Source organism: Cariama cristata, unplaced genomic scaffold (assembly GCF_000690535.1).
Source record: "Cariama cristata isolate BGI_N322 unplaced genomic scaffold, ASM69053v1 scaffold367, whole genome shotgun sequence".
Lineage (NCBI taxonomy): Eukaryota > Metazoa > Chordata > Aves > Cariamiformes > Cariamidae > Cariama > Cariama cristata.
The window spans coordinates 127,381-152,602 of record NW_009625912.1 but is presented as its reverse complement, the minus strand read 5'-3'; the positions used below and the strand labels follow the sequence as shown (position 1 = coordinate 152,602).

At 38.4% G+C, this 25,222-nt stretch overlaps 1 protein-coding gene across 4 annotated transcripts in view; it reads right to left on the bottom strand.

The window, feature by feature from the left end:
- The window catches only part of ITGB6 (integrin, beta 6), a 32,524-nt gene extending 7,820 nt beyond the window's left edge, over nt 1–24,704 (bottom strand). The window contains exons 1-13 of one of the 4 annotated variants that reach the window (XM_009703783.1): nt 24,638–24,704; nt 24,111–24,187; nt 23,283–23,362; nt 20,322–20,526; nt 19,180–19,426; nt 18,154–18,319; nt 17,438–17,599; nt 16,583–16,678; nt 11,086–11,175; nt 5,969–6,103; nt 5,333–5,750; nt 4,169–4,391; nt 1,529–1,626 (exon numbers count right to left, since the gene is read on the bottom strand). In XM_009703783.1, the coding sequence (XP_009702085.1) occupies nt 1,529–1,626; nt 4,169–4,391; nt 5,333–5,750; nt 5,969–6,103; nt 11,086–11,175; nt 16,583–16,678; nt 17,438–17,599; nt 18,154–18,319; nt 19,180–19,426; nt 20,322–20,526; nt 23,283–23,362; nt 24,111–24,171 (1,981 nt within the window). In that variant the 5' untranslated portion in view covers nt 24,172–24,187; nt 24,638–24,704. Of the gene's footprint in view, nt 1–1,528; nt 1,627–4,168; nt 4,392–5,332; nt 5,751–5,968; nt 6,104–11,085; nt 11,176–16,582; nt 16,679–17,437; nt 17,600–18,153; nt 18,320–19,179; nt 19,427–20,321; nt 20,527–23,282; nt 23,363–24,110; nt 24,298–24,637 lie in introns of those variants that run through there. The other 3 variants (XM_009703782.1, XM_009703785.1, XM_009703784.1) reach the window with 3 other exon arrangements.
- Nucleotides 24,705–25,222: the final 518 nt, after the last annotated feature.

Here is a 25,222-nt window from a genome sequence, read left to right as displayed (position 1 = left end):
CCTCCATGTCAAAACAAATCCTTAGAGATATTACACAAGCATTTAAGATGAAACACAGTTTGGAACAGCTTCTCTTTTTTTTTTTTTTTTTTTAGAGAGAGAGGTTAGGATGGGAACAGTTACCCAGCCTTCACTACAGCAGTTGCTGTAACTGCTGCAAATAAATTTTAAATCTAAAGAAGCAGCTGACAGTCCCAATCAGGGAAGCACAGGACATGAAAAAAAGGAAATAAGCAGGAACAGGAGATGATGTTGTCATGCTCACATTCCTGTGACCTCTGTCTATGTGAACAGAGCCATATAAATGACTGTTTCTGCTCTTGATTAGTATTCATTATATTTGAAAGTAGAATGTCTTATATATTCCTAGCTAGAAATATCTGTCATCTGGCAATAGCAACCTGAAAACTTTACTAACTGAAGAGATGATGCAATAAAAGTGCTTATATGTTTTTGAAGCTTGTAAAAACATTTTTATATTTATAAACAAATATTGATGTCTAGAAAGGCAAAGCATGATAATAATTTTAATAAAAATGCAAAATTATAATTAGTTTTCCTGACAAGGGCAATATTTGGAACTTTTGAGCTCTGTATTATGGAGTAATGTCATCAAAAACAAAAGGTGTAGCTTTGTTGTAAAGATGTACATCGGTGAAATTTCTGCATGCATGCAGTTCTGGATGGGCTTCCAACAGTTTGCAGACACAAACCTTAGATGTGCATACAGCATTCTGCATTGTCATCCTAATTCTTAGATTTGTCTTATTTAATGCTTATTGTACATCTGTGATGTGGATATAACATACCTATGTCCTGCCTCATCTAACAATTGCATTTTGCCATAGGATTGGGACTAGAATTGCTGTTAGAATAAATACGGACTGTCTACTGAACAGGCAAGCACCTTCCTCTACAGGAAAGAAAAAGATGCACTATTTCATTTTAAGTTGTTTTTTTTTTTTTTTTTCTGAGGGTACTATTTCATTCAAGAATAATTCCTATTCCAGACATTCCCATTGATGGAGGACAGTTTTGAATTAAAGCGAGCAACTGAAAGATGTGCTTAGTGTTTAGAATACTAGAAATATCTTTGCCACAGGTTAAAGGGCTGTGTCTAGTTGCCAACTGTAATCACGCGTCTGCATAAGGACTGGAATCAGGTTTAGCATTTGTTTGGTAAAAGAAGCCGCACTGGAACTCATGGTACAGGCATGACTTAAACTCAGGGGCTTTCATCAGCCACTGATTCGCAGGACTGGTATTTATTAAATTCTATACTTTCTTACATAAACTGCTTAGAAAGTAGGCATGATCCAATGAGTTAATTAACCTGGAAGTGTAATAGCAGCCCTGATCTTCATTTCCTACTTACCACCGAAGAACTGTAGATGGACAGGAATTGTCTTATGAGCCTTAATACAATTCCATGGCAGAAAAACAAGGCAACTTTCAAATATAAAATTACTGAAAGTGGAAACTGTCACTAATCACGCACACACAGGAAAGGAAGACTGAGTAGACAAACCCTTTGTGGTGCTGACAGTTGCATCAACGAATTTGCATTTTTCACTGCATTCTCCCAGTGACTTGTCATCAGAAGCCAAGTGACATTCCACACAGCTCCTGTGGAAAATAATTCAGCAGCTCATCAATCTCTGCCTGTCACAAAGCAACAATATAAAAGCCAGTACGTATGCATCTGCATTTTAAAAAGAAGCTAAACAAAAGGTCCTGTGCTATGGATACAGTAGTTCTCAGAAATATGATAGGTATTGCCACCAAAAAAAAAAACCCAACCAAAAAAAAAACCCAACCCCACCTGAATAAAGGTATTGTGGATAAGCTCCCTCTTGTCCTCTTTTCTTTCCTAGCTTATTAGCTACCAGACAGAACCCCAGGCAACATTAGTCATGTAGGTCTATCAAAGACATGGGGTTACTCACACATAACATTCGTTTTCAAAAATAAATACTCTGAACTAAGCTTGCACTAAATACTAGCTGAAGGAATGCCTATCAGATGAACAATATCTGAAATGGACTTCAGAGAGATCAAGCTGGGGCACCTACTACATACCTTCCTTTGTTGAAAGTCTATTGATTAATGTATTAAAACAGTATTCAGGTATCTCAACAGATGTCTCTTGAATGTGATTACTTGTCTCAGGAACCGCTTACTTAGATCCCAACTATACTAATGCAATTTATTGGAAAATTATTGACTTTATTTAATGGCAGAATAACTGAAATATTATTTAAAAACACGAAGTCTAAACCAATTCCTTTAGAAGACTCTGAAAATCGTCCCAGAAATTCAATGAGGATTTCAGTAAATCCAGAGTTTATTCATGGAAAAAAGAAACAACAAACAGAATTCAGATATGAAAATTTTTGATGCAAAATGTATCTTGCTGATTCGTCACGAATAGCTTCAGCCAGATTGAGAGGCCGAGACTCTGAGAAGCAGCCTGAAGAACTGACTGCTTAAAGAAAAGAACTGCAACAAAACATCCCCCCCTGGCAATCTCCTGTTGCATTGAGTTACATATATCCATGGGAATATGCTGAGGCTGCTGAGATTATCTTCACGGGACGAAGACGACCTTCTCACTCACTCTGGAGATGGCGAATAGTAAAAGTGAGCGGGTAATGGGATAGCCTCTATCTCATGGAGACAAGTTCAGTGTTGTTGGTGTTTTTGTCATATTTGCAATGTTTCTTATACTACCACTCTTTTTCTCAGCTGCCTAGCCATTGATCTCCATCCCCTCTGACCTGGTCTTTCAGCTCTCTTGGTTACTCTACCCAGGTATTCCCAATGTTCTCTCTCTTTTGGCTTTTGTGTTTCTGCAAGGGAAGACAGTGAAACAGAGCAAAAAGATCTAACGCTGCATACAATATAAATGTTTAAATAGGCTAACTTAATGCCCATCGTGTAACTTTATATTTCTTATTCTCTGCCAAATTGGGCAAAGCAAAGCAGCAGCATTGTCCTTCGTCTTTAGAGCAGTTGCATGCAGAAGTTCTTTTTACTTAAAGCTTTGAATAAACTGATAGGCTTGCTTTTGTAGGTCAAATTTAGCACTAACAAATGATGATTTAATCACATGCCATAGAATAGCTTCTCATCTCAGATGTAGTGTAGACTGCAATGGCAGATATGAAAATACAGTGGTAGAGAGCTAGTATAGAAGAGAAATGGGCCTCAACTCTAAATAAGTAGACATGACATCGTCATGAAACATTAATGTGACTCACACTGACTCGGCGCTCAGCAAGCAAAACCAGGGTCATTAATAACATATACTCTGTGAAGCCTAATTCAACTTCTAGCTTAAATTTCTACTGAAGACTGCTCATTTTGGTCTGACTTTAGCCCTGCAAGAGCTCACGTAATACAAGCATAAGCATGGGTGTACTTAGAGTGGTCAGCTTTATGTCACACATATTTTTGGTTGCTTTTCCTATCATGCCACCGTAGCATACACCACGCATCACAGCAGGAAAGCTGCATAAATTTTGTATGCTCAGTGAACAGAAGACACTTCACCTTTTACAATCAATTTATCATTAACTTATACATGACATACAGCTACCCACTGATTTAATCCCCAGTCCATGACCTAGTTTATCATAGTCAGGCCTCTTTAATTCAGCTAAGCTTAACTGAATTTGGACCATGAATTTGCACATGTGTAAAGCTTGAGCAGACAGCATGACCTTATTAATTCATATGCCTGAGAATGGTAATACAAATGCCAATTTTTTTCTGTGAGTCCTCATTTTTGCTTTAGCACCTATGCTGGGATGTTTTCATTCTATACTGTGGACTGGAAGGAAGTTCATCTGGTTTTGTCTGATGTTATCGTATAAGGCCACCTGTCTGATTAGCTGTACAGCCAGGGACAGCAGTGGAAGTGTGAAGTTTTACTTGTGCTGCCTGAAGGTGATTAAATTGTTTTCCATAAAATTCTTTTGTACCAGAGTAATGCTGATAAAGGGTTGATGTACGAGTTACGACTACCCCTCTCAAAGGACAAAAAAGCTCTCGGGTTCTGGGCTGTAAATTCACTTTACAGTAGCGGCAGTAAGGACACCGCTGAGGCAGTATAGGAAATAGATACCTGGATGATACAAACATCAGAGATGTAAAACCAGCACATTACCGCCTGGAACTGCAAGGGTCACCGCAGAGAGGGCATTTTTCACATGTTTGGCCTGAAGCCCCCGGATGGGTGCAAGCACACGACCCACAGACGCATTCGCCTCTCCCACTGCACAGCGTCCCATCCTCAGCAATGCAGGCGCTGGTGTCAGTTGTGCAATTGCAGTATTCACCAGTCCATCCACTGTGGCACATGCATTCCCCACAATCACAGTCACCATTGCCTGGAAAAACATTTATTATACTTCAAATCATTCTCTTAAGAAGAATCTGAATAACAGCCTTTAAAATCATTCTCCTTAACAGCAGATATTTTCCCCTCTCCAACTCTTCTCACTCTTAAACATCTTTCTTCCTCCCCCAGCATTTTCAGTCTTAAGTCAGAGGATCAAATTTTCGTTTAGACTGGCTGTAAGCCAGTGCAGCTCCATTCTCTTCACTGGAGTCCTCCACACAGATCTTATCTCTTGACAGTGCACAACCTAATGGGTAAATCCCCTCTCATTTATAGCAGCATAATTTCAGCCTGTCTACTCAGCACAATCTCATTGCTCGTTCCTGCCAGTTCAGTGCTATTCCCAGTGTTTCAATAGGGTCACTTCTGATTTATAACGATATAGCCCAGGAAAAAAATTATAAATACAAGTTCTCAAATTCTGATTGTATCTTACTAAGATAAACCAAGAATCATTGAGGTTACTGGCTTAAAATTATAAAAATATCAGAATTATCCTAAAAGTGATTAATCAAGGCTAATTAATTAAGATTGCTATGCTTCGATAATGATGTCAGAGTGAAATTGTACACTGGCTAACACCGATGTATGCCAATATACTTACTTAAGCTTCCTTAGAGCTACAATCATCTCCAGCCATTAAAAGTCTGACCTAGTGTGATGGTAGCTGATATGCTCCGATAAAGCCATGCCAACTTCGGACTAGCTATGGAGTGATTAAAGGTGTCTCATTTTTAAATTTGAAAACAGGGTTAAAAATTGTTTCTTGTTTTAAGTCTAAAGATCATTCAGAAATGGTAAATTACGCTTTATACAGACTTGATTGCAACTGAATATATGATGAAAATATAGATTCACAAGCTCATAGCTAAGAGCAAGATAATAAAGCTCTAAAATACAGACACTAAAAATAGCATCACGGGACCATACCTGCACACTGGAGTCCTCTGTGTCTCCCACACGAGAAGTCATCACATTCACAGTGTGGCCCGTACACCTTTCCGTATAGGGATGGGTGGCAGAGGCACTGCCCGCAGTAGCAGTCGCCTCTCCCGCTGCAGGAGCTCTGCTCTGCCGAGCCCTTGCAAGAGCTGGCACCGAGGGAGCTCTCGTCACATTCGCAGCGTGGCCCCACATACCCGGGGCTGCAGACGCACACCCCGCACTCGAACGATCCTTTCCCTTCATTGCATTTTGGGCTGTTCATCTCGGCCTTTGCCTGACAGTTACAGCTGCATTGGGGCTGAATTTCCATTTCCAGCGTATCACTGAGCCCCACTGGTTTTATCACAATATGCCTTCTGTTTTTTTCAGAAGAGGAGAGACTTACAGTCACATTGAAAGAGACCTGGAAGAGAAGATGGTGGCTGCTCAGAGCTGCAGCACAGGTGACTCTGCAGGGTGCTCTGGAAGCACATGTAGAGGACAGAACATGAGGGCTGTAGATACCACCTACTTTTTTGTAATTTATTTGGAGAAAGATTGTTTAATAAAGAGCAAACTCCCTACCTTGGTGTCCTAAATTCTCTGGACTACATGTCTTTTGAGAATTTGTTCTTTACTTACTGTGTCTCCCACTTTCACATGAGAGCATTTCCTCTGATGTGGAAAAAAGGTCCCATTGTTACAGATGGCCGTGAAAGAAAGATTGAGCCCTTCTGTCTCTCCTAAGATCTCCAGCTCCACCTCGGACCTCAGCTCCTTAAAGAAAAAAGGCATGAGATGACAATAGCACTGCCAAGCGCTGCTAATGCTCCATGTCTGTGTAACGTGACCTATAACTTAGCCAGATTCACACAGGAGTAAATTCGTGGGTTTGGCACTCTATTTACAGACTTCTCTATTGCAAGAAAAATGGGGAACGAGCAAAACAAAGCAAGTGCCGACAGAGCCGGCTTTCAGTGGAAAGCAATGGTGGTACCAGTTTAATATCCGCTGTCATGGGGCTTGTTTCCTGCCCTTGCAGGACAATAAATTCAATGCTTTATTAAATCATCTTTCATCACTAAGTGCTCTGCTGACTGATACAGTTTTCCCTTAGCTCTGCTCTTACTGAGGAATGGATTTGTGTCTCTGATTGCATTGCTAGCACTGGGCTTTTCCTGATTAGCCAGCCTATGTCAATATTGCTCCCTCTTTATCTCTCCTGCTAGAATCAAACCTCACAGTCTCTCTCACGGCAGGGCAGGCTCCAAGCTCAGTTTTGCCTTGGTGCGGGGCCTCCATGAGTTAGCCCGATGTTTCCAGGGCCAGAGCCAGGGTTGAGCCCCACGGTGAGCTCCCGCAGCCACAGGGCTCGCTCCCTTCCTTTCTTCTCCTGATGGAAATTCATTTCATGAGCTGTCAGTACTATTTCAAGTTGTATTCAACAACTTTCTCATTTCTTAAATCCATTTGTTTGACCAAACTTTCATTTATTAAGTGAAAAACTTACTTCCTGAACTATCTCATACCTGTTTTTTATATTTAGCTCTTTAAAATATTTTGTAGTAACTTTGCTTACACAACCTTAATCCAAAGCCTATGACAGACCACGAGGAAATTCCCTATGACTTCATTGGACTGTGAATCCAGTAAATGGAAATTTTTCAAAGGTACCTCATCAATTGCTGAGCAAAAGTCTCACTGACTTGGCTTTGTGCTCTTGCCAGCTTAATTGCTTTACAAAACAGCCCCTGCACTTCAATCAGAGCATGAGGAGCTTGCCGACCTTACTTCAGTGAATCATTCTAGCAAAGGCATCAGGATGACTCACTGGAGTAAAGGTCTGGTGGGGTAAACCAAACTAAAAGTAGAATAGGTACAAACCTGCATAAACAAATCCCTGTCCTTTGTATATGTCCTGGATTCCCCGGAAAATTGTCTTAGGCTTGTGTTTGGTGGGTTTTTTTTAACTGTCTTCATTTGGAAAACCTTGTCAGGAAACCAAAGCAACACATGTCGTGCAAGACACATTCAAGTAGTACCCAGAGCTCTTTCCAGCACACAGCCAGAGCAGTAAAATGGTGCCCTGGGCATCGGGTTAGTAATGTTGATAGCTCTGGATATGTCCAACTTTCCCTTCATGTTTGTTTTAGAGTTAGGTGGTTATGTTGCTATTGAAGCAATACAAAGAGTTGTAGATAACAATTTGTTTGCAATAGCTGGGCTCTCACAAAAGGACCAAATCTAGCAAACCTCTAGATAAAACTATGAATGTTGGTATGTGCTAACGTTACAGGAAATATCACCAAATAGTCCCTCTTCCACCAGCTGCAAAACTACAAGGCTCAAATAGAGTGCAACTGTGTGAGAAAATTAAATGCCGCTCAACACGAGGTCGTAATACTTTGAATCCTGCTGTCTTTACTGGGCCATTTGAACATGCCTTGCGGTTGTGCGAGGTCAAACGGCTCTCACAGCGTGGCACACTTTACGCCGCTGAAAATGAACACATAAACTGCAAAAAACTCCAGTTTCTTAGATCTTAATATCTGTGAGGACTTCTAATGGTGTTTTAAATCTACTAAGCTGCCTGGCCATAGATTAGGGACAAACAGCAGACAGTTTAGTGAGCTTTAGGCCATTCACAGAGAAACATTGTGGTTCAAAAATTTTTCTGAATGAAACAACAGACAAAACAGTGTTACCAACTTGTGCCTTTGTGTTACTTGTCCTTTTTTAATATATTATTTCTTTGGTCTAATTTCCCTGTAAGTGGAAGGACCAAGCACTGGAAGAAAAAAAAAAAAAGAGTGGAATTTTTCTGAATTTTAAAATCCTGAAATGACTTTAGCAAATGGCCTGGTATCTGTCGCAATGCATTTTAGCCTATAGCTCTGCAATACAAAATTATGCAGAATTCAGTGTTAAACAAAGCAGGCAGAAATATGCTTACAGAAGAAAATGAATCATACTTGGAAAGGACACGAGAACTTGTAACAAATATTTTGACAGCTCAGACTTTCTAACTTGCTTACTTCCTCTCTGAAGCTTTTAGATAGCAACACAGGGTAAGTGGTATTAGAAAACCTTGTGTTTGTACAGCAAACAAAGACCCAAAAGCACTTGAAAAGTGTTAAAAGATTTAGCCTAACTGTACTCTTGGGGGGGAAATAGTTATTTATTCCTTTTTTATGGGTAAAGAAACAGAGACACTGGGCATTGAATTGCACTGCTGAGAGTATCATGAAAAGTTTGGGACAAAAATGGAATTAGATCTTCTGTTTTGCATGTGATTTTTAACTATAGGTCTACAGTCATTTCCCCCTTCACAGTCCAAAAAAATTCATATGTCTTCACTTATGTCAAATAAGGTGGTTTTCAGTGTTTCCTGCTTGGAAGATTTTCAGTCATGAAGCAATAAGATTGTTAACCTTGAAGGTTAAGTGTAATAAAATGGGCTGCAGGAAATTTTGAGTGTGACATGTTGCTACTCGTACAATTTGTACATCTTGAAATGTATGTGGGATTTTAAGAACCTATGAGTAACTCTGGCACATGGTCCAGACATGCCGTAGCTGAATGAGGACACAAGGAGTTATGGCCCAAAGGCAGGAGCACCGCTCCTGCAGCTGCCTTCCTGCCACTACGGGAGGGGACCGAGCATCGAGCTCAGAGCCCCCTCCAAACCTGCCCACAGAACGGCTGAAAGCAGGACCAGCTGAAACAACTCAGGAGCTGCACCAAGGTCACCACTGACAGCTCTGGGAGATGATCTGCTCAAAGCATGCAGCAGCTAAAAAGCCAACAATGTCCTGGGTGTCAACAAGTAAGGACGCTGAGAACGAGACAGAGGGCATCATTTTGCCTCTGTATAAACCTTAGTGTGCTCTGTCTTGCATACTGCAAGCTTTTCTGGTCTCCACATCTCAGGAAGGACTCATTGGAGTCAGGGACGGTAAAGAGAAGGTCAGCTGAAGTCACCAAGGGGATGGAGCAGCCAAGGAGAGACTTAAAAGGCTGGGATTGTCCAATCTGGAGAGAAGATTGGAGGGGTGGAAGGTGTCTTAGTAATAAAATATTATGATATCATGAAGACAGGAAGATAAGGTGAATGCAGAGCTGTTATTCACCAAACTCTGCAATACCAGAATTAAAGCGCACTCAGTGAAACTTTAAAACACAGGGAGTAGTTTAAAATGGGAAAAAGAAAAATGTAGCACAGTGCAACTGAACTTTGTGCCACAGAAGGCAAAGGAGACTGCAAGTATCAGCAGGTTCAAAATGGAAACTAGGAAAAAAAAATCACGGACAATAGGTACATAAGGAGACACTAAGAGGAAGAGGCAAGGATGCACTCTGCACCTTTCCAATATTCCAGCATGGCCGAAGGTGCCATGACACTGCAATTAGAGGAAGCATCATTCTGAACTTAACACAATGTTACAGCGAAAGCAGCAGGACACAGCACTGGGACAATTATTTTATGTTTTTCCATTACTTACTGGACAACAAAATGGTATTTCAGCTGTTAAATGTGGGAATCTCTGTCTATACATTAAAGTGCCAGCCTCAAGAAATCCTGGTAGGAACCAGATGTGACTAACAACAGGTTGGACTCCAGAAGTGAAATCCTGATGCCACTGGATGTTTAGTAATAGTTTTGCTCATGTAAAGATTTCCCCCATATTTATTACAATTTTTAGACCACAAGATTAAGGTTAAATTTCTTTGCTTATTTAATTTTCCATAGGAAAGAGAAACTTCTGGTATTTTGCATTTAATTTTAAAAATCGTAACTCACCAATTGCATTGCTTTTATAAGAGTTATGAGAGTTAGAAGAGTTTGGTTTGCCTTCCTATCATCAAGACCAAAATAATTTTGGGCATAATTGATGATCATCTCATTCAGGTGATAGCAGGAAGAGCAGAAAAAAAAATGAGGAAAGAGACAGAAGCTATTTGCAAAGAGTTATTTGGCATTGTAGCTGACTGGTAGAGCAGGTTTTTAATAGAAAGGGGCTCAGATGGGAGACAGAAATCTATGGTATACCAGCACATATGTAAATTAATATATCTGTGTAAAGACATTTAAAACTGTCTAAAAACATTCCCCTGACAGAAGAGAACCAGGCAGCCAGGATGCATTTTACAAACAAAGCTCTGAAGAGCAGAGCTGTGTTTATGTTCCTGTCATCTTTACAGTATTTCTTGGTATTATCTAAACAAACCCATTTTGGCTCCTGCGTTCTGCTTTTTAAAAACCACGGAACAGCCTCACAGGGGCAGCATCAAATTGCTAAAGCACAGAGGAGCACTGAGCACAGGGTAGTGCCTTCTTCCCCAGATATTCCTGCAGAGCGATTGTACATCTGCTCTGGTGACAGCTACTGATTGGAAGAGACTTGAGTCCCTGTCGAGGTATTGAACTGGGAGACCTAAATACCTCTATTAAAGAAGGCTTAAGAATAGGTGTGAAATACAGGACTATGAGGAAGGCAAGACAGATGAGACACTGATGTGAATTTAGCATTCCAGTATAACTAAGGAATGACAGAAGGTTGTAGGAATTTTCTTTCTGTGCTCACTGAATCCTCAGAGTGAACAAAACTTTTCCTGTTAAGGTCAGCATCTAAGCATAAAAATGATGTTCTTGTAATCAGTGCATAAAAAGAATCAAAAAGACACTTGTTTTTGCCAAATTGCAATCTAATTTTGAAAATACAGACATGAAGGAAGAAAACACATTATAACCATCTTACCTGATATGCAGCAATGATCAACTGGAGAATATTTCCAGAATCCTTCTGTAGTTGTCCAACAGTAGCTCCAGGAATAAGCTTTGCATAGTTCTGAAAATATAAAAAGGATTTAAAGCACAAAAAAGACTAGGTGACAAGGAGGTACTATCTGGAAAAAAACCCAAAATATATTGAAGCCAACTAAAATAAATAATAGTGACATTTTCAAGGACCCTTGCAGACTTAGTAACACATCCTACTGAAAAAATCCTATGGAGAAGTGCTAATTTCACTGAAGATTAATGAGACATATATTGCTAAATCACCTCTGTGTGCTTGGAAGTTTGATACTGTAGTATTTTTCAGCTCTAATATTTCAAAATTAGAAGGAAGATATATTCTATTAACAGTTGTGTTTTTCTCTAATAAAAATAACCAAAACCAGATTCAGCTGCTCTACTGTTGCTGTACTATTCCAGAGTCTTGGACCCTACATTCAGTAAGAGCAGGCACTTTTTTGTCTTTGCAAGCAACTGAGCGGCTTGAGCACAGAAGTTAAGAAGTTTAGACTAAGGGCTACAAGAACTTGAACAAAGGCCCTTAAAAAACTGCTGCTGGTTTATGTTTGATGTCACCCTACATGTATCGCAGTGGTCTGTGGCTATGATTGATTGTATGTTGTCTTTATGTTAATAATATAGTGCCAATTTAACAATTTATTTCAGTGATAAGTTTTCTTTTCTTTTTGCATTAAATTGCATTGTGACACTAACATGAATCCAGCAGTTAGATTTTAAATATGCTCAATTAAAATTTATCTCACCTAATTGTTAACTACATGAACTTCTCTTGCTTGTACCCATGCCTTTGGAAAATGTAAATGTTCCTTATTAAAAAAACCATTCATTTTCTTTTGCAATTTATCATATCAATGCTGTTATTTTAATTTAAAAAATTCCAGAGACCTATTAATAAACACGGATTATTTGATACCCTTCTATTCCTCTTATACTTCACATCTCTAAAAGCCCTGTGATTACTTTATATATTATGTATGGAATACTCATCATTCACTAGATTTCTAAAGTGCTATTGTAAATCAGTGGGATTAACTGCATTTTATGTTACAGCTGGTGACTTTGCATTCCTGACTCCTCCTATGATTAGTGCTCTCTCAAGGATTCTTAGAATATTGAAACTCTGCATTTTGTACACATGGACCTTTCGGGAGATAATTATAAGAAAAGACGATAACCCTGGAATTTAAAGTATAGCACCCTTTAATCTGTGGTATGCAAAACAAACAGCAGGGATATACTGTTCTGAAGACTTCATTTTATCTTTCCTCTTTGAACAAAAATGTTCTGCATGGTGATACAAGGATGACGTTGCAAGCTCAGTCTAAGTGTGTATCTCCAGTCCATTGGTTAAATCCTACTTTTTAGTAAATATTTCTGTTTAACCATTAACAAGGTGAGGCAGACCAATGCTTTTGGAGTGCTACTATTGTAAAACATCCAAAAGATGTAATGCAATTTAGTCTTTTAGCAAATGTTCATTAAAAGCTGAACTGCCATTTTATAGAGATACTCTGATTCATGTTAGTGAAATTTGACAATTATTTATTTGAGTTCAGTGGGATTATGTCTAACTTTTAGCAGTGTAAATGATAGAAGAATTTTCATCATAAATACAGTGTCGTGCCAAATTTATAAAAATAATTTGAAATTCTGTACAAGTGTAGAGACTGGAGTATCTTTTGTTCAATTTTCAGCAGTGAAATGCAGTCTGAAAACCCATTTTTCAAGCTGTATTCTCCTGTGATATAAAAAGAAATAATTTTTCCAAAAAAGAGCAATTTCTGTTTGGAAAGAAGTGCTGCTTAGTTAGGATTAAAGAGGGAGGCTTTTCCCTTATCTAAGTTTGAATAAATTTTCAAAGAATTCTGCTTGAAAACAAATAATATCATCAATAATAACAACTACTTCATGAAACCTTAAAGGCTGGTGTTTTCTTTTGTACTGAAATAGAATTTACACAGTTTGTCAAAATATCATTATTATTGTAGTATTCACAGATGTTTTTGAGTGAATAGGTTTTGTAGAATAAAAACATTCTCTGCTGCTTTGATAAGACACAGCTGAGACTAGTGACGCAAAAAGTTAGACCATATATGAATATATTTTAAAAGACCTTTTTTAGGGAAAAAAAAATCCTCTTTATAAGAAATCTCAAATTATCAGGTCTTAGTGTAAGGAACTTCCTTCCCGCTCTTGCATTTAATTTTGAGTGGCCTTATAAATGTTTCCACGTGACTGCTTTTTAAGTTCTTGTGGTCAGGGAGAGCATCAGACCTAAACCTTCCCCCTCTTTCAGATTGCTGCGCAGTAGCTGTTTGGTTGCATGGATGGATCAAAACTAACAGCAGCTGTATTACAAGCATACATATTCTGTGCTTGTGCAATCCGTAATGTTTGTGTGTTAGATAATAATATACATATATGTAAGTGGATAAACTGAAAATTCAGTTGAAGAGGATCAAGAATATTAAATGACTGAATTATTTTGGGCTAAATTGTTGGGGATTACACAGGGCTAGAAATATAAAATATATATTTGACAGTCTGAACACTGCACTTAAGACTAATGGAATCTATCAAGTCTATTTAAAGACATGCTTTCCAGGTCCTCACAGTCATTTTGACGTACGTTTGTCCCTAAGAACTGAATTATAAATAGCAATGGTCAATTTAGGGGTCTGATATAATGAGATGCTGAATTCAAGTAGATTTGAGATGAGACATTTGGGGAGAGGCCTTCCACCTCAAAGGATAATTAAGTTTGAGAAGGTTTTCTGAGGGAGATTGCAGAATCTCCATCACTGAGGCTTTTAAAAAGAAGTAAAACACCAAGAGTGGTTTGAAAGTGGTGCCCAAGTGCCAGTTTTGGGTCCTCTCCCAGCTCTTCCAGGCTACCTGAGCAGTGGCCTTAACACAAGAATACCTCTCATTGTCTTGCTTTGTTCTTTTTACATTCTTAAGCATGGATACCTGGTTATTTACATTTATATTACAAATTTGAATCACGCAGATGAAAACATGACACTATCATCCTGTTTGCAGGTGCTACATATACCCTTGAAAGTATACTGTAGTGTGGAAAAACTGCACTGTAAGACTTATATATGATTTTTGTACTTGCTTTCACCAATTTTCCACATCATCTACAGGACAGAAAACAGACCATAATGACTATAGCTATCCAAATAAGTGACAAAAAGCAGTATTAAAGGATGAAAGCAGCAGATAGAACATATTGAACGGAATTACTATATACCATCAAGATAGAAGATAGTCGCACTTTTTTTTTCCTGACAAAGAAAGTAACAAGAACAAACTATTCACCAGCTGGGTTAACAATGGCTTGCATTTTTTGTTAGCTATAAAACTTCGTTTTGTGTTCCTAGTGAACAAAGGGTGCCACTTGATAACTTTGATACTGGTTTAACACTGACACAGGGATACTGAAATAGAAACACCCTGATAAGAACACTGTTGGCTAACCTGAAGGTGGCCACCAGCAATTTCCAACGGAAAATATAATGCTATCAAGTAAGAGAAAAGTTTCTTTGGACAAAATAACGTTCTGCAAATCAAAGAGATACTTCCAAACTACCTCCTAGAACAGCCCTTATTCATGCAGCTCCTATTAAAATCAGGGAAAAATTTTCACTTGTCATTAATTGGGCCCCTATTAAGAAATTGTTGAGCAATAATGAGATCTAGTAAAAGTTTTTTGATGTACAAATTTTAACTAATCTATGCTATGACTATAAAATCCCACTGCATTTGTAAATGCTTGACTTCTACTATTGTCGATCTAAATTTTCACCCTTTGGCTCAGTATTCAATACAGTCTTTAAAAAAGCCAGGCAGTCAGTCCTCCAAGATGCCGAGTGTCTCCTCCCTTGTCAGGACTGTAATCTGAGAATCAGTTTATGAAAGATGTGACTCTTGCAACTCTTTTCAAACACCTGGAGTAATAGTCTTACTCAAGACAACTCTACAACTGGAATCAGTTGCAGAAGCACTGGGAGGTCTTCCCTGGGTTACACAGAGAGCAGAAATAGAAAACCGTCGTACTGGTGAGTACCTCAAGGACTCATCTGCCCTCTCTGCTGTAACATAGGACTTTTTCCCCTACCACTTCTTTCCTATTTTCCATGTGGTTATCACACCAGAGGAGCACCTTTCTTCTTTCTCCTTTACTTTTGGCTTTCAATGAGGAATGTTGTGCAAAGGTTTTTCTTTTGGAAAGCCAAGCTTATTGTATCAGGAGGATCACCCTTATTGGCTCCCTCTCAACTAACCTGAATAAATTTGGATGCACAATTCCTCTCCCCTTGTCCCTTTTCATGCAGCTTTATGTGACCAGGCAGCCAAGCTCAGGCTGCAAAACCCCATATTATCCTGACTGATTCTTATCTAGAATTTCTTTTTGCATGTGAAGATTTCTTCCTAGCAGCAGGACTGGACAGAAAAGGAAATGAGAATTGCCAGTATCCTTCTTATTTTATTTTAGAGGGCTTTTGCTCACATTCACTGCAAAAAACAGTTAAGCAGCTGTTGGTGGCTTTGCCTCAGCTCACAGCTAGAATAACCAAAAGGCCAAAAGCAGCACAGGGCTTCAGGAGGGCTTATATCTGTCAAGGCTGAAAACAGGTACCTGCACAGATGACTGATGGAGCTGCAGGTATGAATGATACTCAATTTATTAAAAATATGAATTTCGCATATCTGTAACCACTGCTCCTCTGCTCTCCCCTCTCTCCTGGCTCCCATTTCCTATGACATGACTTCACAGAGCAGGAAATTACTTCACAGAACAGGATTCTGTGAGTCCTAATGTCAAAAATTTCTGTAATGAAGTGTTTTCCCTCAGTAGACATGAGGAATAATACATGAGGGAAGAGGACTTTGTCCATCATGTTTTGTATTTTTAACCTTGCCGCTAGTTTCTTATTTGTCTCATTGGAAAGAGACAAAGAAACAAAGAAAAATGGATAAAACTCTCAGCTCAGCTGAAAAAAAACCCCAAACATGATCTCAGAGTTGAGCATGAAGACAACTGTCTTTTTCAGAGTGTATTCTTGTCTTATCAAGGTAAGAAAAGGCTCAACTGCTCTTCTCTAGCCTTATAAAATACAAAAGGCTAATCATAATGATTACACTGAATAGTTTGTTTACACTGAAATGCTTAGTTTGACAATCGTTGACTTAAAAAATAAGTGTGATTCAACTTGAAATCCAATTTAACTTACCTAAGAACATCAAAATCAATGCATGAAGAAGCACTTCCTAAGTAAAAGAGCTTCCTCTGATATATAATTTCCTAGCTATTTTTATTACGTAAATATCTTGCAGAATTCAGTCCTTAGCACTAGAATTACTGTATCAGCTGTGAAAAAGGGTGAACTTTAAAACAAATACTGGCAAACTGAACATTTTAGTTGGCTCACCTCGTATGTGTGAACTTGCTCGTTTGTTACAGCAAAAATTAATAGAACATTGTTTTGCACAAGTTTGTCAATTAATTGTCCAATTGTGGGATACTCCTGCAAACAAACAGAAGAGAGCCACATAAATGTTTTTCATGTGCATCCAGTTGCTAATTATCTCCCATGAAACACACATTCAAATGATCATAATTAACACTGTATTCTCTGTATAGTATAAACTATAATTATGCACTACATGTATACAAAAAAAAAGATAGTGTATATAATTTCCTCACATTGTTTTTAAGGAAACCCCTTTGAGAAAAGTACAGTGCCAGTCTCCATACTGGGACACTAGGCTCAGTAGCATCTCTGATACACATATATAATCCAAAGAATAGCACAGCACCAGAGCAACTGGGTATTTGTTGCACACTGACCACCATAGTGTGTATATTCAGCATTTCTGAACACTGAATCTTAAGCTGGTATGTTCTCCTACATGAACAGTGTCCTACAAATCCCTGAACTCCTCCTGAATTCACACCCTTACAGGGAACATGATTAATAAAAATTTTGCCTTCCCTGCAGAAGGAAATATTAGTCAGCTCCATTCCCTGTGTTTTCCAGGTTAGCAGGAATAAGATTTGTGCTTTCTTTCTTCCTAGTTATAATCTATCCTAACTCTATACAAACACATTTTTCTATTTTACTGACATGTGCAATTACAAATAAAATAGATTACATGATATCTGGATTCCCCAATTTTTACACGTTTCAGTAATAAAGGTATACTTTCATTACTTTTCTAAGTTGCTCATGTTAGTCTTTAAATTTCCAGAATGCAATAGTTGTACAAAATTCATAGTAAATTACCAGAACAGTTGACATGGAATATTCATTATTGTGGTCCAAATGACAGTTCCCATCATTAGGAATAACAATCCCTGCCAGTTTACTGTCCATCCCAAAATGGGAATCAGCATCACTCACAAACACCAGCAAATGTAGAGAATCATTCCTCCATCCAATTTTTTCCTGTCATTTAAAATACATTAGTTTAGCAAGCTGTATTGCACTTACAATAAAGAAAAGCAGCAAAAGATTTAGAGAATGGCACCTCAATAAATGAAGGGATTCATTTTCAAGGGAATGTCAAAAACATCACAGCATCTCTTAACAGATGATGTTCATTCCATTGTCTTTGGCTAACATTTTGTCTCCCCATTCCTGTGTTTAATAACATGGCTGGCCATGTTCATGTCAATCTGCTTACTACTCTAAATGTAGTTAATCAAATTAAAGAAAAAAACAATCAAGAAAACAGACCCAGTAATTATACACTTGTGGTGTTTTGTTGTTTGGTTGGTTTTTTTTTTATCCCTGGCAATTAAAAAGAAACACTCAAATATTACAATATGCATGTTTTACTTGATACAGCTAGAAGTATTTTTACACAAATCTAATGATGCTCTTGGATTGCATTAAAAAAGCTTGAAAAATAACGATCTGCTGCTTTGAAATACAACCGTATAATACTAGAAGTGGTAATATACAGAATGATTAATATTATACCTAGAAGTTTCAATTACCTTGCAAACAGCTGCCTGCATAATTGCATCGAATCCTCCCTCTGGAGTGTCTATATTAGCAGAGATTTGCTGTCCTTTCACAATTTCATTGAATTTTTCAGCATCATTTGTTAGTGGCAAAACATGTTTGTATCCAAAGGTGGGTAAGCACTCATATGGTACACTTCTACAAGATAAATGAGACAGCTTATGGATAATACAGAGTAAAAAATCACTACAATGGCTACTTCACAGGCTTGTCTGGATTAGTTTTTGGTCATGTATCTCTTTTCTGTGTCTGAGATAGACCTAGTGAAAAACGTAAGACAATCAAAGAGCATCCAGTGAGGTGGGCAATGCAAACAGGTCTGCATAAAGTCTGGGAAATGCCTCCTAGAGCAGAGTAATTCAGCCAGTTAACAACATGCAGTCCTTGCCATGCTCCCTGCTGCACCTTGTTTCCATACTCAGAAGGATCTGTAGTCCCTCAATGACACTCAGAGAGTACCACCAAGCTGCTGCAGTCCTGCTTCAGGCTGCAGAGCACAGCTGCTCCTCCACGTAGGTTAGCAAAGGGCTAGGCGGCCTGGTTTTGGGGGATACTGCTAGACTTTAAGGAGAAAAAAAATGAGGAAAACAACATTGATGGGTAAATGAAACTGCTATTCTGTGTTGGGTTTGAGTTTGCATCTTCTTAGTATAGCAATGTAATAAAATTCTTATCTATATACATATATTATAGCAAATTAAAGAAAAATACATAATTATTCTGCATACCTGTGTGTTAACCCATTAAGCACATCTGTAACTAGCAGCAAAAGCTAAAGCAGAATGACTCCCAGATTCCTCTCTCCAAATAGCATAAGACTCAGCAGAATAATGATTAGAGTGTGAAAGTAAAAGAAACAGATCTTGTTTCCCAAACTGACTCATTTACAGCTGGAAGAGGGTAGAGATGCCAGTGAGGCTGTTGAATTGAATTTTATCCTAAAGATTAATATTATGACTTAATGTTGGCATGCAGATGTAGGTATTCTCCCTGCCTACCTGCAAGGGTTGTTTATTTCTGCAGCTGTAGTTTTGATAAATGGTGAAACCGGTTTTTCAACAAAAGATCCAAACCCCAGTCTGAAGTTGCTTGTCAGTTTTGACATTTCTTTAGAAAGAGTTGAACCCAGTTCTTTGATTGTATTCAGATCATCATCCATGGAGGCTGAAAGATCCATGAGGTAATAGAGATCAATTGGATAATCTTCAGTTTGGCGGACTTTGATCTGTATTGTTTCTTCATGTCCTATTAAGGTCATGGGAAAATGGGATACATATTAGCACTTCTACACAGCAGTTATGAGCAATGCCAGTTTCTTCATAAACTTACATATATGGTGAAAATCTAGTATTTTTAAATCACCAGTAGAATTAACAAAATAACTTCAAAAATCCTCTTTCAACAAAAATCTCAAACGGAGGTCTGAAAAATTAAAAGCAGTTCTAGTGTTGTTTTTCTAAACTGTTCTTCAGTAAAGCCATAAGCATAGATTTACAACTGGTTGCTATAATTTGAAAAAATACGAGAACATCATTTCAGCAGTACGCAGCTTTAGAAAATGTAGATATGAAGCTAATTGAAACTAAAGGTAGCACTTATGGGACATACTATGTACTTTAGAAATGTAAAGAAAACACAGATTTTATTCTCGCTTACAACACTATGATATGACCTAACTGGGTGTCTCTTACGTTTCTTTATTCCAAATTTTCTCCAGGAAAAATTCACATCTCAGGGACCCCAAAGTAGGTCTGGAGCATTTCCATAAATGTCACTGGTACCTTGTAAATCCTCAAAGCAAGATTTTATGCTGCCTCTGAGATATGCTGTTTGCGAGACCTGCGGGGGAGAGGCACAGGAGCAGGGCTTGGGGGGGGGGGGGGTCCATTCTCTCCCTGCCACCTCAATGGCAAGAGAATAGAAGAACTAAAAAACCATATCCTTACTTTTATGATGTACCCAGCACTTCTGGAAGTATTTTGAACTCAGTCGAACCTAGTTTTCATCTGCTGATAATTTTGAACTCAACATAGGTTTTTTACCTTTATTCTATCAAGATTTTTTTTAGACCATTCAGTCTGAGAAGCTTCAGTATATCACATTGGCTGAAAAAAAATCCCACGTCTATGAACTGACTTACCTGGTCGCAGCCTGAGAGTTAATTTTTGAGGAGAAATCTGTGTGATATCAGAATTGTTCTTCTGGGTTGCTACAGTTAGGGGCTTGTTTCTGTGAATTTCTACTTCTGAAACAGGAAATTCAATCAAATTCAACTGGCATCCTTTTGACAAAAGGTTTTCTGGGGTATCACACCTCCTGTGAATTCCAGCCGAGTCTGTGTAATTCTAAAGCAAACAGGAGAAGGAAGGGATGAGTTAAATATATTTATTGACCAGCCACCAGCACCTGGCTGATGAAAGGTCAATCCAATGCAGGGAATAGAAGCAAAGGTGCAAGTTAGCGCAAACTAGTGTAGAAAGAGATCTAGGTGGCACAGAAATCTAAATCTGCCCTTCATGGATCATGTCACACAGGTGTATAATTAATGTAACTTACACCGATTTGGTATCCTGGGAGAAACTGCTCTATTGTTGGGGAATGGGAATTGTGCCACATTGCATTTGGCTTCTCGCAGTACTGGGAATGATAACACAAAGCCCCTACAAGCCCCCGTTTTTTCTGTTACAGGATTATGCCGCAAATTTATCAACCTTTCCTAAACAGTTTTGAACTGCTGATGGAAAAACATCATTTAATAACAGAAGAGGTCTCGCAGATAAAAAACTCCTACAAATCTTGTGACAAACTGACAGTGGGGTACCCAGTGTTCACTGCTTTTTTTCTGACCTACTCTCTCCTCCACACTCATTTAACATGTTCACTGAAGCAGGTACCAAGTCCTTGTTACACTGCCTGGTGCCCCAAAAGCACCACAGTCTCCCTCCCTCGCTCCCCAGTGCCGGCGGGGCTCCCGGCGTGCCCGTGTCTATCTGGTTACGTTTGGCCCAGCTTCCTACTTGACCTTCTCCAGTCTGGAGGAAATCACAAGCTTATCAATACCAGTTGGACAGCTTGAACTTTACTTTTGTTACTCATTTCAAAGCACTTGACATGCATTCCTTTCCACCACACCGCTGCAGGGTAGGTAGTATCCCTGTGTAGCAGTGAAGTTAATGGTTAGTTTTACAAAGAGGCTTCTTTTTCCCAGAGATATGTGTAGAGTTTAGATCCTCAAAATTGGTCAGCTGCCTCCTGAACTGGAAACTGCTCTGGCCTGCAAGACCTTTTGACCATAACCAGGGCAATACCTGGCAGAACCGGCACTGAAACATTAAATTCTTGGCTGATGGTCATGGGCCTATACCATGGGGCCACTGTTTTCTCCTGAATTTGGGCAATAAACCTGGGGTTCAGTCATTAAGTCATAAATATTCTCTGAATTCATTCGGTGAAAAACTTTCCATCCAAAGCAAAACAAATAAACTTTAAACCTATTAAAACCAGAACTAGGACCCCTCTTTCCACCAAAATATCACGCCTCATGCCTGAAAATTATCAGGGATCTTACGTATTTTGGTGGAAGCAATGTTGAGACACCTGATGGGAACAGTGGTTTATTATCCTCAGATCAAATCTGTTGTCTTTGCTCAGGCAAAACTCTTGCCAACAAGTTTCTTGAATACGGTGTGCATAAAGATCATGTACCCTTTCAAAACTTTCACAGGGACATCCATATCATCTCCTTTAGTTACATGCTTTATAACTTTTCAAAACGTGTGAAGAGGCAAAGTCATATTTCAAATACAATTACAAGGTATGGTTTTATCCTACAGAAAACAGTGGTTTCTTTGGAGGCACTTGTGTTTACTCTGACACTAAAGCTCCTAGAAATTTGCACGCTTGATGTGTCATTCTCTAAGAAACAAGTGAATGAGCCTATGAAAAAAGAAAAAAATCATGTTTACTACTCTGAAGTTTTCAATAGTTCCACAGTTTTGTTTTGTTTTGGTTTTTCAAATCAATAAATTGTGTTTCATTCTTGTTTTCTGAAAATACAGGGCATTAGTCAAAATGATGTGATCAGATTTCATTTCAAGAAAATCCTGGTTTGGTTGTTAAGTACAAACATAAAATCTACTGCAAACACACTAATGTGGGTGGAGTTTTTTCTCATGGTAACATTTTTTTCAGATGGCTATATTATTTTTAGAAAATTTATTTTTTTAAAAAGTGCTGTTTGGTCTTTGTCAGCTATTTCATAAAGCAGTATGTTAGTCCCATCCTAGGTATCATTTTGCTATTCAAAAAAGCAAGAAATACTTTTAACAGCAAAGGTGTAAATTAGAAACTATCATGAAAAATACTTATTTTATTTCTCTATTATTTCTGGCAAGTTTTTAATTGTGATAGCTGACTATCTTGCCAACATTAATGAACTAAGACCTATAATGTTTACTGTGAAGTTGGGAGATATAATTTAGCATCATTTGCAGGTGAAAGTTTTAAAAGCAGAGATGTTAAGTGACTTGCCCAGGGTTACACAGAAAGTATGCAAGTCTACAACAGATATATAGCAAACAAATCCAGATTTTTTTTTTAAGCCCAATGTTTTAGCCAAAACACTTACACCTATAACATATTAATTATAAAACTGACACTATCATCATACTTAAAATCAACCACAGATTAATCATGTGTATACGCAAACTGACTGGAGCACCTTCTGTTTACACTGTCTGGCTTGGCATGTAACATGTAAGATGCAGTCTGGTCTCTGACTTGATGTCTGGAGCTTCATCATCCACGCCGTGGGTGAGCCAGCCCTGAGGCTGATGACCTGAGCCCCTCTAACAGCACTTTTATTTCTGCCTTAGATGAGGAAGGTTGGGTTTTTTAAAAAAAAAAAAACAAACAACAACAATGAATAATAGACCATAAAGGCTAGATTGAATTCCACTTTTGATCCCCATGAAGGCTTCAGTAAGCGCTGCATGCATTACAAAACCACGGGCTGACCCAATTAAGTCAATACTTCATCACTCAGAGCTACTACAAACAGTTCAAGTCTTACTTTGAAATTTTTTTGTATCATTTACTCTACCTCTTGAAAACACCAAGCGCAGTGTGGTCCGGAAAGCAAACAATCTTCACAAGTCACTGCACTTTCCTGAGAACAGATCCCTAAATTTAAATCCAAGAAGATAAAAGCCTATTAATGATGTGTTTAATCATTCAATTTATGAAGAATCCTGTCATTTAGAGAATGTGGGAGGTGAAAAATACACACATTTAGCCATATTTAGGATTACTGATAAAATTCCTTCATAATGGTACTTCTATTGGTAGAAGATTAACTCTCTAATAAAAATTAAAAACCCACAATTGCTGGCAATTTACATACTTACTGTTGCATGCTTTACGGATCGCATTCACTAAGAACATGCCACTTGGTTTTTCCAGCACACCTGATAAGGTGCTATGTGTGTTTCTGGTACGGTGCAGGTAAGACATTTCCAACATAACCAAGGATATTAAAAGAACAGATTTATGTTCACTCTATATGCTTAAAATTGCTTCACTCAGGTGTGTAGATACTTGATATGATTTTAATTTATTGTGCAAGTACCAGTGAAACAGTCACATGCATGGTATTAAGTTTCTCAGTGGATCAAACAGTGATTAGTATAACCCAAATTGCTCAAAGCCCATCTCTCTCATACATATTGTACTAAGTAATGACCACATAAATCTTAGATGAATTTGCAGGGTAGCCCTACAGCAGTCTGTCAAAAAAACCCCAAAAACCAGAAGTCATTAAACAGAAAGCAGTGATTAAATACAGGAGACAGAAATATATTTTGTGTCAACTTCAAGCAAAAAGCAATGCAAAAATGGTTTTGAAAAGGATCTCCCTACCCCTGAGCCTTACCTTGCGCATAGTTATTTCTTTGCAGAAATAGGAAACAGAGGCAAAGCAATTCAATCCCCATTCGTTTTCAGTGCTGGCTGCGTGACAAAAAAATATTAGTGTGTTAATTATTGTCCATATAAAGCTAGAATGTCGTAAAAATCATACATTCCTGGAGGGTATGTTTTCAGATGTCACCTACACCGGATCGCGAGGAAACTTCAAGCCTACCAGAAGAGACCATGAATAAAAGTGAAAACAAGGGCTACCTGGGCAGGTAAAGAGGATAAGCTGTGCATAAAGTAACGTGAACACGGTTATCACTTCCTTGTTTTCCTGGACTCCTTATAAGGTATAAGGGGAAAATTCATTCAGGTGAAGATTTCTGTCAATCCCCGTCACTCTGGGTCCTAGAGCAGCCCAGCCAAGAGAGCAGGTTTTCGTGTGTACAGCAACTCTTAAAAGGCTTCTCTAAAATAATGCCTTTAATTGTTCCCTGAGGGAGTGCGTTAGGTAGACGAATCATTACGATTGCCAAGTGAGTATACCTGGAGAGATGTAAAAATCCCATTTTTTCAGATTTCCTGATGTGGAGGGAAACTTGTAAAGGCAACTGTGGAAAAAAAAAAAAGCATTCACTTACTATAATTGAGGACCTGGCTTCAGTAATTCAAGATACAGAGTACATTTATTTTATTAACATTGCAAACTGAAAAGGAAATGCTGCGGTTGTGGATTTTTTTTAATGCGTAGAAGGAGGAATAATTGCATTACTAGTTCTGCAGCTGACTTGGAAAAAAAAAATCATGCCAGCTTTAACTGCATAAGTGGCCAAATATTCTACAGCACAGCTACAACAATATAACAAGATATTGCTCTCTCTTTCCTCCTCCCCCAATCTGGAATGAAAGCAAAATATGCATTTCTTACAACCTTATTAAAGGAAATAAAATTTCTTATTTGCAGATTTCATCTCTTCCCATCTTTTATCCTCTGCTATTGTCTGTTTTGAAAATCATTTGTTCAGGACAAGCGCTCTCTTATCATAAGGGTTTGCAACAGACTCTACACAGTGCAGCATAAAATTATATTTCATCAGTTGTGTTGCTGGCCTGAAAACATGTATCCTCTTT